The sequence below is a fragment of the Eutrigla gurnardus genome (genome assembly GCF_963514095.1).
Source record: "Eutrigla gurnardus genome assembly, chromosome: 22".
In the NCBI taxonomy this organism is placed as follows: domain Eukaryota; kingdom Metazoa; phylum Chordata; class Actinopteri; order Perciformes; family Triglidae; genus Eutrigla; species Eutrigla gurnardus.
In genome coordinates this window covers 1,758,588-1,777,575 of record NC_139933.1, presented here as the reverse complement: position 1 = coordinate 1,777,575, position 18,988 = coordinate 1,758,588, and the positions used below count along the sequence as shown (strand labels likewise).

Below are 18,988 nucleotides of genomic sequence, written 5' to 3'. Positions count from 1 at the left end.
GCCAGTTTAATGAGAGCATCAAAGCATGCCTGCGATCCAGTCATGGATTGCTTTGCTTTAGCGAGGCATTTCTTTTTAGTATCTATAACTTAAGATGTCAAACCATTTTTAAACTGACTGCCACAGACTATAGCAGTCAAACGCCGCTATAGGGAGGCTAAATCACGCCCTGTAGGGACCATTGAGTTTTGAGGCAGCAGTAGTTCCACCAGTTCTCTTTAGGGTAAATTAAACAATGAGTTTTAAGTATCTATTGGTTTGATCCATAAAACATAATTGCAAATACAAAAACAAATTGCTTCCCTGCTTTAAGCTTTATGTTGTGATGAATGAAACCCATTTGTCACAACTGGCTGGAAAGACAGAATGCTTCAAGAATGACAAACAGTCCTGATCCACTACGATTACCAACAGAAAGCAGCGACCGAACTGCTGCATGGGTGGTTTTCTTTTATGCCAGGGAGGTCAGCTGCACAATTAGCCCCCGCCGACTCCTGAGACGGGAAATAACTGGATTACATCTTATTGACAACCTGTAAAACTGAGCCGACATGAAGTGCAGCTGTGTGGCAAATGATCGTTTCAGATTGGAGAGTGCCTCGGGGTTTTTAGTGTGAAGTTCCTCCATCTTTTTACTGGCAAACATTCCTTTATTGCACAGTTGATGGTAGTTAGGAGAAGTGCCACAACAAACGAGGCTGCGACAAATAGCGGCAGGACCAGCATCTATTGTGTAAGTACAACAATTACAGGCCAATACCTGCCGAGGCAGGAAGAAAAGCTCACTCAGCCTCAACCATTTCAAGGCTTCTAAAAGCACCACTTATATTAGCACAAAATAACACATGCACACCTAAGAAAAGCTCCATCTGTACATGAAATTTCTCTCTGGATCAATAATGTATCTACGTATCCATCTATCCATCCATCTATCCATCCATCCATCCATCCATCCATCCAAATCTGTTGGTCTCAAAAATGCTTCATCTCAATCTCACCCTCCAAAAAAATTAAATAAGAGCTTCAACCACAAACTGTGAAAATCCAAGTCCATCATACTGCATCGTTAAGTTAAAGCTGGTTTGAAGTGTCTCAGAAAGAAATGAGAAGAACCTGAAAAGCTGTCTTGTGAGTGCCATGCTTCAATATCCGAACATAACATTGAATCCTGAACTGCACAACAAATCTGCTGAAAGCTGATGAAAAGCAATCCAAGGATGGGACTTGAACATCTGAAAACAATCTCGGAGATTACTCTCGATGCCGAAGAAAAAGGTTACGACTGTAATAACTTTGAATCAAGATCTGCCGTTTCATAGAGTGCTGTTTTCTGATACGGAGGATATTTATCTGTGATCGATGTTTCATTTCTCTGCAGGGTCCTTTTCTGTAACGCTGTCAGACAACAAGCACTTTTAGTGGACGCAACGTTATCCATCAACACTGGACCAATTTCAAAAGATCGTTGTCCCCAAATAGTCACTTAGACACAACAGGCTCCTGGAAGAAAGGTACTCTCTAGGGAAGTCTGTTTTTTTTTTTGTAGTGTCAAAATATCACTCTGGATGTCTACGATGGCGTATTCAGGACACTGTAGGGAAAAAAATAAAAAACGGAGTCGAGAGAGGGGGGCAATATTCAGAGAAAAATTTGCCATTTGCGAATCTATAAATATATATAGCCGATACAAACAAATTGCTTGATTCTGCTAACACCGGGGGCTGCACGGTGGTGTAGTGGGTAGCACTCTCGCCTCACAGCAAGAGGGTCCTGGGTTCGATTCCCGGGTCGGCCCGGGGTCCTTCTGTGTGGAGTTTGCATGTTCTCCCCGTGTAAGCGTGGGTTCTCTCCGGGTTCTCCGGCTTCCTCCCACAGTCCAAAGACATGCATGGGGATAGGTTAATTGATGACTCTAAATTGCCCATAGGTGTGAATGTGAGCGTGAATGGTTGTTTGTCTCTACATGTCAGCCCTGCGATAGACTGGCGTCCTGTCCAGGGTGTACCCTGCCTTCGCCCAATGACAGCTGGGATCAGCTCCAGCCCCCCCGTGACCCTAAATACAGGATAAGCGGTAGAAAATGGATGGATGGATGGATGCTAACACCGGATGTTTGCCGTTGCTATGACAACAAGTGAACCTACCGCTAGCATCTAAGCCTAACCGCCCCGATCAATAAACACCCATAAGATGATCATTTGAACCCATATAAATAAAAGCAACAATAAGCATCAACATCATCACACTAAGGACCTTAACGAGGCGTTGTATTAATTAGAAACACAAATGTACATTCATGGGAAGTTAGCTAGCATAGATGCCGGTTGTCAGCATCGTAATAAACTCTTGCCACTTTATTAACTCGCAAATTTGCCACTTTTTTTCTCCGAATATTGCCCCCCTCTCTCGGCTCCGTTTTTTTTTAAATACGCCGTCGTACCTTGAACATAAGAATGAAATCATATAAAACCACAAACAGTCGGGATGTACCCTCCTCTCTCCTTTGTCCTCAGTACACCGTGTGTGTGTTCATGTGTGTGTGTTCATGTGTGTGTGTTTATAGGCGTCTCTGTGTCACCTTGTATGAGTGTGCATGACGCTGATGTGTCAGCCGCCCCTTCATATGTAATTCCTGTCATCGCTGCTGTCCTGGTGCGACTGCAGGAGCTTAAGGCAACAGCTGTTCTCTGCTGCTGCCACTACAGCTGCTGCGTCACATCTCTGTCTCTCTGCCATTTCCTGTTCTGTTCAAACAGAAGGACGGCCTCGGAGACGCTTCCACTTAATCATCAGGTAACTTCGACGAAAGGGAATCCAAAAGACGAGAATTCAATCTGTAAAAACCGTGGGGGTTCGGCTTCTTGTTTGTTATTAGTGAATAAATGTTTATTTAAATTTTAATAGTCAATACTGCTGGACACTTAAAAAGCAATTTATGTGAAAACAAAATCTTTAAAAGATTTTTCCAGAGACCCCCCATAATGCTGCTGTTGAGTCTTATCGGGAACGTCGGGTGTTAATCAAGGGGGTCTCAGATCCCACGACACCCTTTATTTAGCATTCTGGCTTTAACATTACAACCAAACTCTTCTTCACTTCAGAGAAACAGGAATTCCAGCGTCTCGCTCCAAACAGGCATTCATCCTTAATGGACTCGTCTCTTTAAATATTGAATGTAGTCAGAATCAGTTAACCTTCTCATTCACCTCCTGAAATGGCATGCTGAGTAAGATAAGCCTCTTAAAATAATAATTACCTTGCTTCTTTTCTCAAAATGAACTGATCATTAATGGCACTGATTCCACCGAGTGTCTCGAGCCACGCTGGCAGCTCTGTGAGGACGTACTTAGGGCTGGCATGCAGCTCAAAACATGCCAAACATGCTCAAAATAACCATGCTAGCATGAAATGATATGTTATGTATAATGGTTAAGTAAAAAAAAAATAAAAAAAAATTCCAGCTGAGGCTGATGAGAATGATGATTATTAGCAGGCGTTTGGTCATTAACCAAATAATCACCAAAGTCATGATAGGATTCATCATCTGAACAGCTTGGTTACCGTGGTGACTGATATGATCAGCCTGGATGAGAGTGTTACCAACACCAAGATCAACCACCAACCATAATACATACATAACCAACCATAATGCAATGCTGCTCAATGTAAAAATCAATACAGCACAGTGTTGCCAAGGCTTATCTCAAACTGGAAGATCCAATGTGAATTATTTCAATGCTATTCTAAATTCATAGTAACGGATGTAATACAAAAACAAAACGGATACATTAGTGTTTAATATCGATCGGGCTTATAACAGGGATTTGTTCGTTAAGGATGTAGAAGCTTAGAATAACAACATGAAACATCAATATTCACTCTGGTTTTCCTTTCAGGAGGATGTTTTGAAGTGTAAATTACACACACACACACACACACACAGAAAAAGCAAGAAAATAAAAAGCCAACTTCAGAGTCAATACCAGAGACTTGCCAGGCGAGACGGGGGATCAGAGAGCGAGACAACTCAGAGTCAGAACGCCCCAGAGACCCTGATAAGTCCAAGATTAACTCGAGTATTACAGCGCTGCAAGCATCTAAACATGAGGAGGATCTATAAAGCTTAGCTCTAACTCAGGACTAGTACTGTTTAAGCTGTTACCTCTTCCAGAAACACATTTAACGGTGTCGCGGTCCAACCATGATTCACAAAGACAGCTTATACTTTGGATTAATATTACATCGTCTGGCTCCCTTACTTCCCTTAAAAGTAATATCTGAGAAAGTTCCTAAAATGAGACGATGTAATGATATACTAATCATAGCACAAAGTACCCACTTGGAAAGAAACCTTCTAATTTAAGGGTCTAAGTACAAAACATGAGATGATACAATAGAATATATAATTATATCCAATTATGAGTTCAGACTTCTTTCAAGTCTTTTTTTAAACCTTTTTATGATCTTAAAACTGATCTTTTCCATATTCTACTGCACTAGTTAGAAATATAGAAATTGTAAGGTTTAAGCATTCAGACAATTAAATGTTACTTTATACCACAATAATGCTTAGAATGTAAATTATTATGATTTTATATATATATTGTCTCACAAATGTCGGATTATGTTGGATTGAGGAATTCAATAGTTATCATCTCCAACGGTTCAGGTCCTGCAGTGTGGACTGGTAGCTAGAGAGGTTTGCCTTTTGAGCAAGGCACCAAAACCCCCAAAATGTTAGTTAGTTAGTTAGTTAGTTAGTTAGTTAGTTAGTTAGTTAGTTAGTTAGTTAGTTAGTTAGTTAGTTAGTTAGTTAGTTAGTTAGTTAGTTAGTTAGTTAGTTAGTTAGTTAGTTAGTTTCATTTATTGTCCACGGTGTGGAAATTTGTTTTTGGTCTCATAAAAACAACAAGCAGGACAACAACAACAACAACAACAACAACAACAACAACAACAACAAATGCTCGCCTTTGTGCTTTATAGTCGCTGTAAAAGAAGCTATATTTCAATTCTTTGTGAGACAAAAGAAGTGTGTGAAGTGTTTGAATCACCTGACTCTCAGACTAATTTGCTCTCCTCTTGTTTTTCAAACAGGTGGCTTCATTCTTTTAAATAACAGGTGGCAAACATTTACACTGTAAGCTCTAGCTTTTAGCACAGTATAGACCCTTCTGTCTGCTTCTCTATGAAAGCAGACAGAAAAATGAGAATATTCATGCAGGGAGGTTGGGGACGAAGAACAAACATCTTCACCGACGTCTCAGAGAACCTGAACCCTCAACACGACTGACCAGGACAATCGATTCATGCTGAAAGCAATTCAAAGTCCTCTTGCTTTAAGAGTTATTTCATATCATACAGACCTTTTACTTCTGCAGTGACGTCAGATCTCTTCAGGGAATCAGATGAATCATCAGAGGATTTATTTTTCTTTAAATCTGGTGCTTGTTGTTCACATCCAGTAGAAGATGTGTCTGAAGTCTCTCAACTTCTCTAATACCATTGCAAACACTGGTTACTCTACAGTATACAGAGTGTGTGTGTGTGTGTGTGTGTGTGTGTGTGTGTGTGTGTGTGTGTGTGTGTGTGTGTGTGTGTGTGTGTGTTCCTACCAACAGGGGCATGGCCAGGTCAGCGAAGTAAACAAACGCCGCCCCGAGTGTGAATCCGATAGCCACGGGCAAGAAGGCGAACGAGCCGTACTTCCCAGATTCCTCCGCCATGCCGATCGCGGGCGCCAGCAACGACCAATAGGAAGCAGCCAGCATTACCTGAGAAAAGAAAAGAAAAGATAAAATGAATGTGCCTTCAAACAATGGCGGGGGGTATAGGATTTTATCGTGGATCGTGATAAAATTAACCTCATAATAAAATTGACTTTTGAGTGATCTCTAGTGGTGAGGTTGAAGATTGCAATAGGATGAATACACCTCCGCTAACCCCACCCTATCCAAGCGTGTCAGAGAGCTACGATGGCCAACGCGTATGACTCATCAAATCTACATATGGACTCATTATAAGCTATAAAAAACACGATTCTAACATTATAAGAGTATGGTGATGCATTTGGTGTATCCTCAAAATACCAAAGGTAAAGTACACAAGTGTGTGTGTGTGTGTGTGTGTGTGTGTGTGTGTGTGTGTGTCTGGATATGGTAATTGATTGCTGTGAGCAGATTTATTTTCGGCTCTGGGAGCTTTTAAAGTGACAGGAGCAGCAGGTAGCGGTCCGTATAAAATCCACGTTAACTGACAGCAGCACCGCTCCACTATTTCCTTTTCTTCTTCTATAATTCCTCACTCATATTTTCAACACCACAAATACAAAACACCGATGCCTTCAGCAGTCTCTTGTCTCTTGATTTAGCTGATAGCGGCTACAGTCTTTGGCTGGAAAACACAGACTTTATGTGTATCATTAGGGCCATAACCCCTCAATATTAAATTACGATAGGTTAATAATACATGGGTGGCATCTTCAGACGTGCGTCTTCTTGCTGCCATTGTCTTTCAAAGCCGAGCTGTCGGGCAGCAAGAGGTGGTATTTGTGCATTTTCATCAGGAAATGACCCAAGAAGGATATTTTTGGTGTCAGCTGTCAAAACCCGAATAGCGAGGGGAGGGCCCTGGATGTCTTTTCAAGCTCGAGTGTCAGCACTTTATATTGTTTATGGCAAACACATCGCAGTCTTGTTTTCCCATTATCCTCCTAACGTAGTACCGGCAGTGGAAATGCAAACACACGAGTGTGTTCAGTCCTGCTCCTGCCAAAGTAATGGAAGCATATAGTCAGGCTGCCGAAGTGAACCTCGGGCATCGAGTCCAGTTGGCTTCGTCAGTCAGACGGAGAATAACGAGGCTAAAGTTAATAGCAACCCACTTGGTTTGGCCCTATGGGTTAAAAACATGCAAATTATGGAAAATTCAAGTCGTGTTCTCGTCTTATTCACGTTGAAATGTAGAATCCTGGTAATCCCCAGCATGAAGAGAGAGGCTGAAACGATCCCATTCTCTATTCCATCCTCTGTATATGACCCGTCTTCATGCTCAAATTTAGTGTACAGGGAAGACATTAATTCAAGCAGACTTGCTGTTAGATGTAGGAGGAGGGGAAACCTTCAGAAAGTAGAGGTTTTGGGTTCCCGACATACTAGAATATGTCATTACTTGTGGTCTTCTAGTTTGTAGTCAATCAAAATTGTCATGCTGATGGAGTTATGGATATAAAAGCACTTCTACTCCATCATAACTACATCAGCAGGAAGAAAAACATGTGGGAAGCCTAGTAGGGTGTCAAAGATTAATTTAAATACGTGGTTATGTCTCCTTTATGATACTTTCCGGGCTGCACGGTGGTGTAGTGGGTAGCACTCTCGCCTCACAGCAAGAGGGTCCCGGGTTCGATTCCCGGGTCGGCCCGGGTTCCTTCTGTGTGGAGTTTGCATGTTCTCCCCGTGTGAGCGTGGGTTCTCTCCGGGTTCTCCGGCTTCCTCCCACAGTCCAAAGACATGCAGGATGGGGATAGGTTGATTGGTGACTCTAAATTGCCCATAGGTGTGAATGTGAGCGTGAATGGTTGTTTGTCTCTACATGTCAGCCCTGTGATAGACTGGCGTCCTGTCCAGGGTGTACCCTGCCTTCGCCCAATGACAGCTGGGATCGGCTCCAGCCCCCCCGTGACCCTAAATACAGGATAAGCGGTAGAAAATGGATGGATGGATGATACTTTCCCTGAAATACGATGATTCTAAGCCTCTGGTGCAATAGTTTAACATTCCCGTCTGGCAAGACCAAAACAGGAATTTCATATCTATGAATCCCCATCTACTTTTTTCTGTCGACAAAATGCAGTTTTACATTGAATAATAAGCCCGGAAGCCTTTAATGTAAAAAAAAAAGAAAGAAAGAAAGAAAATGAAAATGTTCAATAAAAGGATTGATATTTTTTTTTCTTCTCCAAGGACAAAAGGAATGATTTATGTAAATGACAAAATGGTTGCAAAAAAAATACATCAAACTGTTCCACGTTTCATCACAGGAATGTGGGCGACTGTGATATACATTGTGGGGTTCAAAGCACCAAATAGACAATTCCCCATGCTGACAGGCCCAAATGGCAGCAAAGGAGACCAGTTTGAAATATTGAAAAATCAAATAGCGCTGTAACAACATGACATCACTTAACCCCACAGCGAGCGCCCCGTCTACTCGGCAGATCTGTGATGCAACGGGGCAGAAGACAGAAGTCACCCCATTCCTTTTAGCCAATTCAAAAAACACATTTGTAAGGATGGATGTGAATATCAGGCTGATCTGAGGATTTCAAGGTCCATAAATACATCTCACTTCAATCACCGGACAAAAAAATCTATTTCTTTCAATCTGTAAATCCCATTATCCTTCTTCCTATTTTTTTTGCCAGCGAATGTACGTTTGTTCTTTCTTCCTTTATGGTCCCTAATTTGCATTTAAAACTCCACAACAGGTCAATTTCCCTATCTCTAGTCTCACTCATTAAGTCTCAATTAATACCTCAAGGCTTTCTGAATACATAACACCGACGCCAGCAAGCAATTACCGCCGCGTTCTCTCACTCAGGGGCCAAATACTGAGCAAACATCTCCCAGACATGGAGCTGGAATCCGGCATGCGTTAGGCATGAAAGGGGAGCATCGTGCAAAAACTTGCAAATCAGAAATGAGTGTAGTTATTATCAATATTAACATATTAGCTTTCATTAGCATATCAAATGAGACTAGCAGGCACTTAACGCAGGTCGCTATAAATAATCATGTAAGAAAGCGCACACAGCAAAAGCACAGGATCCTCCTCGGGCCTGATGTTGGGATGAAGTACACATCTAGAAAACATACAGTGAAGACGAGAAGGAACATCAGGGAGGAAGGAGCTCCAACTGGGATTTAGTCCCATTTAGTCACTTAACTTTGTTGGAGTCGTTCACAGAGCTGCTAGTTTACTGTCTAACATCTATCATATAATATAGAAAATACTAAGTAAGAAGTTAATGGAGAAAAAGAGTTCTCCAAAACACAGACTATTGAAGTTTGCAGCTGAAAGTGTATTATAACACCTACAAATACACTTTATGTGTCAGTTCTTTAAGTTCCCAAATGGCTGCGAGTCGGAACATTTTCTATTTTCTGCAAAGAAAGTGTGTTTGAAATACTTTTTTAAGAAAATAATAACGTCATGCTGACTCAACGTATCCAGAATGTTAATGAAAGAAGAATCAGCAGGAGTTTTTCCAATACATCCTCCTTGCAACAAACTGAATCCCTTTTTTTTTTTGCATTTTAATTATCTTCATCGAAGACAAACAGGAAGACAAAGTTGCAGCTTAATTAAACCACTCTCATCGTTAAGGGCTCTCATCGTGGGTGCTCCGCTCTCACAATGCCGAGGGTAATCACTTCGATGCAAGTCGCAGCGTAATCAATCCGGCAATCAGCGATAGCCCTGCTGAGTTTGTGAGGTTCAATGGAAAGAAGTGAACATAAAGTTGTAGAAGTAAGAAGCTGCTTTAAAATAGTATAACTCTTCCTCGACAATGCTTCCCTGCAAATATTATTTTACGTAAAAAGGTAAATTATGCCGCTTCGTCGTTCTGTGTCAAATTACTCTTGAAAAAAAAAAAGAAACATATTCTGACGTGCAATTATAATAATTCCACTTAAAATGAAAATCATCCCCAGAAGGCCTTTAGTGTTGTAAAACCGTGTTCTTGGCCTAAAAGGAAACCTCCTGATCCTAAAATGTCCAAATGCGGTTCCACCTGAATGTGTAGATTGTGAGGAGCGGTGTAATTCATCCCACCGGGAGCAACGTTTAATTTGTTATTGCAGCTCTGGTCCGTGCGTGTTTCGGCTGGTTTTTGTTATCTCACACCGACAGCCGACATTAATGAAATTAAATTACTTATTTACAGGAAGTGGAGACACATTGAGAAGGAGCTTGAGGATTGGAGCTGATGAGTTTTGTCCGTAAAAGCACAAAACAAATAGCCATCGTCTTTTCCTGAGGATTATTCATTGCCTCGCTGGATGCTTGAGCTCTTCCCAGTTTCTGAAATAACTGCAGGACTTTTTTCTTTTTTTTTCCGCCAGCTGTTGTTGGCCTTGTTGCTAATGGCGACATAGGATGGATAGGGTTGTTTTTATTGATTACAAAGAAAAAGACAGCCGTGTGAAATGAGCATTAACTGTCTCTATACATCTATATAATAATACTATCCATATTTCTCTGTGCATACCTTTCCAGCTTCCCAGATAGATAATAGACTGAATTGAGCCTTGACGAGGCTCGGCTTGGTTTCCCCCTCTGCTTTTTTAATGGCCTGAATCCCCCCGTGGGCTCAAACATCTCCCACTTGGTAGAAAACGCCTCCATTCATTACCCCCTCTCCGATCAATTCATCTCTCCCCCTCCATCCATCTCATCCCGGTCTATTGAGGAGCTAATAACGTTCAAAGCTGTCCACTCTCTCACAGTTCATCTCCCTCCTTCCCAAGCCTCATAGATCTCCTTCCTCGCGTCCGTGCATCTATCCGTCATCATCTGTCACTTCATTTGTCTCGACTCAACCATCATTTCATAGAAGTGTTGTCCTCAACGGTCCTCAATGTCTTATTTCTCCCCCGTTTGTCGTGGATGTTGCACATTCCACACTGCTGATGATGATTAAAGCTGCAAAGGGCTGATGAATAAGATTTCCAGAAAATTTCCAAGGGAAATTAAGCTGGGGAATTTGGGCAATTTTACACACATTTTAATTTAAAAATCCTACCCTTGAATAATTAACTCAATTAAGAGGTAATACAGTATTGTACTAAATCAATACTAGGTATTATTAAACTAGGCCCATTGAATTAAATGGAAACCATTCAGCAGGACGCTCTTCAAACACACGTACAATAACTTGCCAGGATCCCCATTTAATAGGAATTCAGTGAACAAAACAAATCAAACCATTAATATGTAAAAAGTGAATTAACAGCCTCATCAAGGTGTCCAAGCCTCTGCCTGTATTACGTAAATGCTGCAACACCACAGGTTTCAGACCTGAAGTTCCAAACAGAAGTGTAGAAACAACGTGATTCTAACCCTTCCCTTGCCTCCAGTGGGAAAACTCATATTCTAGTCCATGTTCTGTTTCCAAAGTTAGACTGCCAAATGGGCATACACAATGTCTTTCCCTGGAAAAGTCACAAAAAAGTACTTCAAGGTCAAATAAATTAGCATTCAAAGCATGCAGCTAAAAACACCAAACATTCCTGAATGCTAACTGAGAATGTGGTTTAGTTGTTACAGAAACGGTTAGAGCACGACTAAATAAAAGCTTTTAATTAAACTGAGAATTAGTTATGATGTGCAAGCAATACACCTCATAATCTATCCCCAAGACACTCGTATCGTCTCATTTAGAAGTGCTATTGTAAAGTAAGCTGACCAAATACAATTGAAGGAAATTAGAAAAAAACATTAACAAAGGAAATATAAACTTTACAGCAGTACTTATATACAAGTGGTTCAAATGAGGTAATTTGATGCCAATAGATTTGACAATGCTAATGTTTTCATGATCTCTGAGCCACTATGTGGAACTTTTCTGCTGATTTTGGCCAGAGTCCCTTCAGAAAATCTCTATTTACTGCAGCAGTCTGACAGACCGCTCTAATGAGTCCTGTTGTGGTTCTCCCGAGACCCAACGGGGTCTGGCGGTCTGGCGGTGGCGGACCACCAAGGCGAGAAGCAAGCTCTCCACCTCCAGGTCGAACAACAACAAGCATAAAGAAATCGCCAACGTTCTCACTGTTTGTCTTGTTTGCTTCACACAGATGCATCAGTACACATTGATGCCGTTTCATAACCAATTAAAACGCTTTCATTTAGAGTGTTGGCATGCTTACATTTTGCTAATTAACACAAAATTAATGTTATTGCTTGCAGCTGTTTGATGTTGTTTAGACATTATGATGGTGCTTCCATTCATACTTGGGCGGGAACCATGCATGGTTGTACCAAGATTTCATGGCAATCCATCTAATAGTTGCTGAGACCATGTCTGGATGGCCAAAATGCCCCACAGGAGTTTATTCTGTTTTTTTCCCCACATGTTCACACTTGTCTTATAAGATTGTCATGTCCAACGCTGCTAGCAACCAAACATCTTGAGTTGTAGGGATTACATGCCTCTCTAAAGGGCATGTCCAGGTGAGTATTAGCAGAGAAATGGGGGAAGGTGGTCTCTCATTCTTCAGGATTTTTTTTCTGACAATCATTGTTCAAGTACAAACGCACTCTTCTGACCTTTAAGCTGCCAAGATAGCACTCACTAGAAGCCACGCCGTCTCTCTCTGCCGGGGATACAACTTGCATGCTGTCTGAATAGTAATTACATTCAGTTGTACAGACGCAGGCACGTAAATGCTGCCGGGGCTGAGATTCAGCAAGCTGCAGAGAAACACAGCCTGCAGCTCCCCATCATCCAATATAAAGTAATGTTTCACAATTGGAAAGCTAAAAATGTGTGAGCGTGATGACAGGGACAATGTCTGTTGGGTTTTTTTCCTTTGACCATGATTCAATTAGGTTCAGCCGAGTAGAGAAACGCACTCATCCTGTTCACTCAAGCAGGAGTGATGCTAATAGCTTATGCACAAATGTTGAAATCCCCACAGACTTGTTTGTCTTGAACCGAGGATGCAAGATTTCATCTGAAAAGCAGTAATTTTCTGCGAATACAGCACGGGATAAAATCTTTTTTTTAGAATCTACTTAACCCAAGAAAGCAAAGAGGAAGCCGAAGACGTAATTAGCAGGTAATGTGACTGGCAGAGAGGATAATAATTTCTTGCCCTATGATTTATCCTCCATGCTAATAACCCTTCATGTAAAGTGTGCTGCACCGCTGTGAAAACAACAATACCATTACATTTCTGCTTCCTTCATTCCTCCCGTCTTCACCCTCAAAGACTCAATCCACAATTACAGCTCCTTCACAAAACCACTCAGTATATACTCTGTGCATAAAACAGAGCAACGGCGTGTAAAATCCTGTCAGTCAGACTGCGTTTGCTGCTTTTCAATCCAGAAATAAGTCAATGAGGTGGTGTGATTACATTCAGAGCCAAATATTTATATTCCGTTTGCATCCATGTCTTTACAACAGACGGGGGGGGGGGGAATAACAACACATCACTCTAACAAAGCATTCCTGACAGGTACCGTCGACCCTTCACAACACGCATCTGGCATCGGCACGGCAACAGAACCAACGCCCATGAACGGACAGACGGACGGACGGCGATACCGCTGCTGCAGCTTCTTCAGGCTCGTTTTCAAACCTGAAGCTAAGAAAACATCACAGAAGACGGTGTGGGCTGGATTTCTGTGATGGTAACACCCTAAAGAAAATCCCACATGGTAGAATTACATAATACGCTGGGTTTTTTTGGCCTCTGCTGCACGCTGGCTTGCAAGCAATCATGCACTGCACATGCCATTTGTTTTGCATTTAGTGACCCAGGTGGAGGACTTAGAAAGGTATTATGAGTGCTCACTAAGGAAGGAAGGGAAGTTTTTGACTAATGGGTGTACCTTTTTAAAAAAAAACATGGAGTATTGAGAGGGAACGCTGCAGACTGCAGATGATAAACAACCATAAAGGCTCGGGGCAATTCTGCACAGTAAATCAACGACCAGTACTAAGTGCTTGTTTTTGCCAAAGACAGCCTCAGTTTGTGATTCACAGAAACTTCTTCACCTTTTGCCTGATCCAGTATGTCCGTTTCTGGGTTTCTAAAGTTACATCGACATTGTTGAAATCAGCTAATATTGAGGTTTCAGCTGAATATGATATTCAGCCAAAAGGATAACACTTAACACCTTAAATCTGAGGCAAAACAAGTGCTTTTAGAGGAGAACGAGGATTTATTCATTGCATACCATTTACTCTGACTGCATATTTCTATCGTCTGCATTAATGTGTGTTTGTGTGCTGCTTTATGTACCCGTATGATGCCGACAAGGATTTATTTTCTTGTTGTTGTTATTGCGTGCCAGGTAAATTACCAAATACGTGTGCTATTAGAGCTTTGGTTGGCAATAAACACAGTTGTGACATCTAATCACCATTTCTTTTTCTTGAAGCATAAACATTTTCTACAGGGGTAGTGATGGTGTGCTTCATCCTGGATCAGACTGAATTCCTTTGCTAGGGTAGAAATACATCTAAATGGAATAAATAGACTCATCGGCCAGTTAGGACTCATTTCCTTCTCTTAGACAGTTAAGAAAGAAGAACTTTTTTCTGGTGATGAAAATGAAATCTCTAACGACTCTTCCTATCACCAGAACAGGAAACACCTACTGTTATACAATTCATTTGTATTGGCTAATGCTTTTTTTTTTAAACTATAATAAATTGTTCCTATTCTTTGCCAACAATCACAGCTGAGAGACGCCGTGTTCTGGGACAGCATGACGTTAATTGTGCCGTGACTGTATGGCATGTCTGTGTGTGTCCATCTGTACCTGACTCTGTGCGTGTGTGTGTGTGTGTGTGTGTGTGTGTGTGTGTGTGTGTGTGTGTGTGTGTGTGTGTGTGTGTGTGTGTGCTGGATTCAGGGTGTGTGTGAGTTGGGGAGGGCAGCAGATGCAAAGTGGGAACAGGATGACATCTGAATTGCATGTGATGCAAAAAGAATGACACAGGCAGGTCATGAAACACACACACACACACACACACACACACACACACACACAAACACACACACACACAGACACACACACACACACAGACACACACACACACTCTCTCACACACACACACACACACACACACACACACACACACACACACACACACACAGACGTGTCGATATGGCAGCAAATGTCATCAGAAAAAATCTATTTGGATTAAATGTCAATAAAATAACCAATGCCATAATAAGTTTACACTGCTTTTATTTTGCAAATGAACATCAATATAACACTCTGTAATGTGACTGACAGGTCAGTGTATTGATTTATTTTTTACCAATTATAATTCTTAGCAATGCAGTACGATTGTCTTACTTGTGAGAGCTGCACAAATATTACCAAAATAAAACAAATGTTGGCAAACTGAGGTTATTGTAAGCATTTACAATATAATCCACCTTTTGTACTTCATGTGTTTTTCATATTATACTGCATTCTGATTATTTAACAGGTCATTTTTTTACTTGAATATACTTTCACACAGCCCGGTGTGTTTACATTGATCTATGGAAGGGGGGGATGCCTGGGGGGCAATGTGTGCTCGGTCTGCCACTGTTCAAGGTCCAACTCAAAATGTAGTTTGTAGTACCACGTTTTGCTACATAAGAAAATAGACACAAACAAACCCAGACTATATGATGTGGGAGAGGTTGGAGGGTGAGAGAAAGAAGCTCCTCTGCAGTCTGGTGGTACCACAGATGCCAGAGGGCAGAAAGGGGCTGTGGCTGGGTGGGGTTTTGTTTTTTTAATATTTGGGCTCTTTGCAGGCACCTCTTGTTACCAATATCCCTGATACCGGGTAGAAGACTGCCAATTCTGTTCTGAGCACCCTCTCTTGTGCTCTCGATATTTGTGGCAAAATCCAAAAATGGGCAACGAGGTGGACCCAGGTGATGCAGCATCCTGAGAATGCACCAACCGGTCACTCAGAGCAACCATGCCCCTAATTATGCATAACGTTAAGCCTTAATATCATTTAAACCAAGTACAGTTTTTATGAATGGGTATATTAGCTATCGAGAGTAAAACAGGTTTTTTTTGTACCAGCCTGTAAACTTGTTTTTTAAACAGGGGTCTATGGGGTCTGAGGATTTTTGAAGCCAGTCCTCAAGTGGCCATTCCAGGAACTACAGTTTTTCGCACTATCATGTTGGCTTTATTTTGGTTAAGGCTTAAATTTAAAAATAATAGTTGAAGGCCATAAGATGAACTGCATTGTTAAGACTCCTCGTCTTTTTATAAAGATTATTGACAATATCAATAAAAGAAACTGTTCAAATGTGAATTTACAGTCGGGAATATACTTATGGAACCAGCTGCATCCTGTTTAGGACTGAGGTAGACCACATTAAAAGGAATAGTGGTCCATTCCTCACTCAAGGTGTCAAGGTTACTCTCTCTCTCTCCTCGGGCAAAGACTCCTTGCTGGGAGATTAGAGCCTGAGGTAGTGAGCGTATCCGTGGTATTGCTTCTGTGTAATTGCTAAGCTTTGCTCAATGAATTGTGGAATAGAACGGCAAGGAAAAAATGGTTCCAACAATGAGATAAGATATTTCTTCTTCTGCAGACAATTATCCAGGACTGACACCAATTCCTCCATCAGTTCCTACCTCCACTCTTTAAAGTGACTTCTACCCGTTTGACCTTCTTTCGTTCTCCATCTGCAGCCGAAAAGCAATCTCAAGGCTGGTCAGGACGTTCCTCTTAACGGTATAAAAGAACCCGATCTACTTTTCCATCTCCACCAACCCCCCCCCCTCGGGGATTTCTTTCCTCAGAAACCGATATAGCCGAATAGCTGGATTTGTCCGATTCAAAAAAACAAATGGAGCAGTAAATGGAGTCACTTGTCACAGCCGGATCTCAGAGGCACAACATCAATGAGTGAGGTGAAGTTGGCTACCTCCAGCAGCAGCACTTAAGTCTCTCTGCATTCATTTATCCTGCATTTGTAACACAGACGGCTTCTTATCGTTTTCTCAGTTTAACCAAATCCTCCGGTTTCTTCTCTCGATAGTTACAAAACCATTCCTGTACGTTCAAAGCCTGAAAAGTCTCAACATTTGATTTGAAAAGGAAACACTTGCAGTAATAGAAACCAATCTGGAGCCAAGGTAGAAAAAACAATTCAACAAAAAGAAACGGTAAAAAAAGGGTTAGGTAATTAGACCACTATTAACTAACCTTATAAGAAATTACACAGGATTATCAGCCAAAAAAATATATACAAGGAACGGTATGATAGATTTAGTTCCTTATTAAAATGAATTAGTGTAAAATCATATTTTGCCAAGGAGAAGCTGTAAAAAGTGGAGGGACTGGGATCAATAATTCACAGTGCTCATGTTGAGTGGCCAAGGTCATCAAAAATATATTTCAGGAAGATACGCTTCCCCCAGAATTGGAAAGACATTAAGCAAATGTTCAACAGAACCCCCCCTCCTCCTCTCTGTCTATCTAACTGCATTGGAATGTATAAGAGGAGCGTCAGCGGAGCCCGGGACCTTAATTGAAAAGCCGTTTAGATCGGCGTATTGATAACTGATCTAGATCTAGATCTTCTCGACATTCACTTTCTCAAGGAAGCGTAGACAATCTGTCCTCATTTGGCAAAGTTAATTATCTGGCTGTGTAATTATCAACAATCTCAGAATCACTAAAAGGAATCGCAATTAAAGTTTCACCACAGGATTAAAGAAAAATCCATTTAGATTAGATAGATAGGTGCTTCATTGATCCCGAGGGAAATTCAAGAGGGAGGTGTATCGTAGCTATTTATGAAGTTCTGTGAAAATGAAATCAAATTAACGAAGATGAACTGGAGGGCAGAAAAAAGTGTTTCTTAATATGGGAAAAACTAAGGTTAAGGATGTAAGCATATTGCAATTTAAGTAGATATCACATGCTTTGTTTGATCCAGCACTGTACCTTGCACTTTTTTTACTGGAACAATTAATTAAAGGGCCAGTATGTAGCATTTAAGCATTTACATGTAGCATTTAAAAAGCAGATTACAATATTAATACCACAGACTGTATATAAGAAGTGGATGTAGTCATAGAGACATCATCCATTGGTTTGTCAACTACGGTTTTGAAGCCTCGAGTTTGGCATTTTGGCCGTTGCCATCTCGTAAGTTTTGCAACCAGTAAAGGAAGTGACCATATTTGGACTGTGGAGGAGCGACGGGTGGATCTGATGGCCACAAGCAGCAGAGCAGCACCCTTACTGGATCTGGATCCGATTGGTATGACGCTGTTAACAAAGTTAGCTTCCATGGTAACCATGGTAACAAGGCTGTCATAGCAACCTGTAAATTACAAGGTAGCTCTAAAGTAAACCCTTCTTTGCAGTCTAAATGAACCATCATTTACTAAATGAACATCATGCTGTATGGAGGAAGACTTGAAACTAGCGATTGAGACCGTAAACTGATGTTTAATAAATTAACTGAGAAGAAGGGTCATTTTCTCATAGACTTCCATGCAATCAGACTTCTTTTTGCAAAGGAGGACTTGCACCACGTTTCTCCAGGAAACAAAAGAAAAAGACAAATCAAACATTGGCTCTAGAGCTTTTTGCATGTTTAGTAGTTCCTAGATGTGCCTTGATTTGCCTGTGAAACTGCATTAAAAAAACGGTGATGAAGCCTCGGTCCCTCTTCTGGGGTTTAAAAAAACATCATTTTTATTTAAAATGTTCTACATTCTGTTCTTCCCACCTAACAAACGGTGTATTTGTGCGATCATTTCCCTTTTTTATTAATAATAAGTCAACAGCTCTCCAAAATCTCAGCAGAGATAAAGAACAAGATAACTTTCAGGAGCTTATATCGATTAGAAATAAATGTTATTATTGGAACAGACATCACCCTGAGACCTTTGCTGTTCTTTGCCAGTTCATATTTCTCTGTCAGACACTAAATATTATCTGTGAACTGCTTCTTTCCCCCTCAGGAAATCAAGAAATGTAATTGTAGGAGTCGGATAGTAAGCTTCAGGGGGGCTGCATTTCCTATTGCAACGTAATACTTCTTCAGACATGATAAGGCCAAGCTTTCCTTTGGGGAATAATGATCTCAAATATTTATGAATAAATTACGCATAAGCAGCAGGCTTTCAGTATCAGTCAGTCCCTGGAAGAAAACTCCCAAAACTACCTGGGCTGTGTGTGTGTGTGTGTGTGTGTGTGTGTGTGTGTGTGTGT

At 41.1% G+C, this 18,988-nt stretch overlaps 1 protein-coding gene across 2 annotated transcripts in view; it reads right to left on the bottom strand.

Moving 5' to 3' along the window:
- The window catches only part of slc39a11 (solute carrier family 39, member 11), a 59,861-nt gene that overhangs the window by 38,180 nt on the left and 2,693 nt on the right, over window positions 1-18,988 (bottom strand). For both annotated transcript variants that reach the window (XM_084040434.1, XM_084040435.1), the window contains exon 4: window positions 5,613-5,771. In XM_084040434.1, coding sequence (XP_083896560.1) covers window positions 5,613-5,771 — 159 coding nt within the window. The remainder of the gene's footprint in view (window positions 1-5,612; window positions 5,772-18,988) is intronic.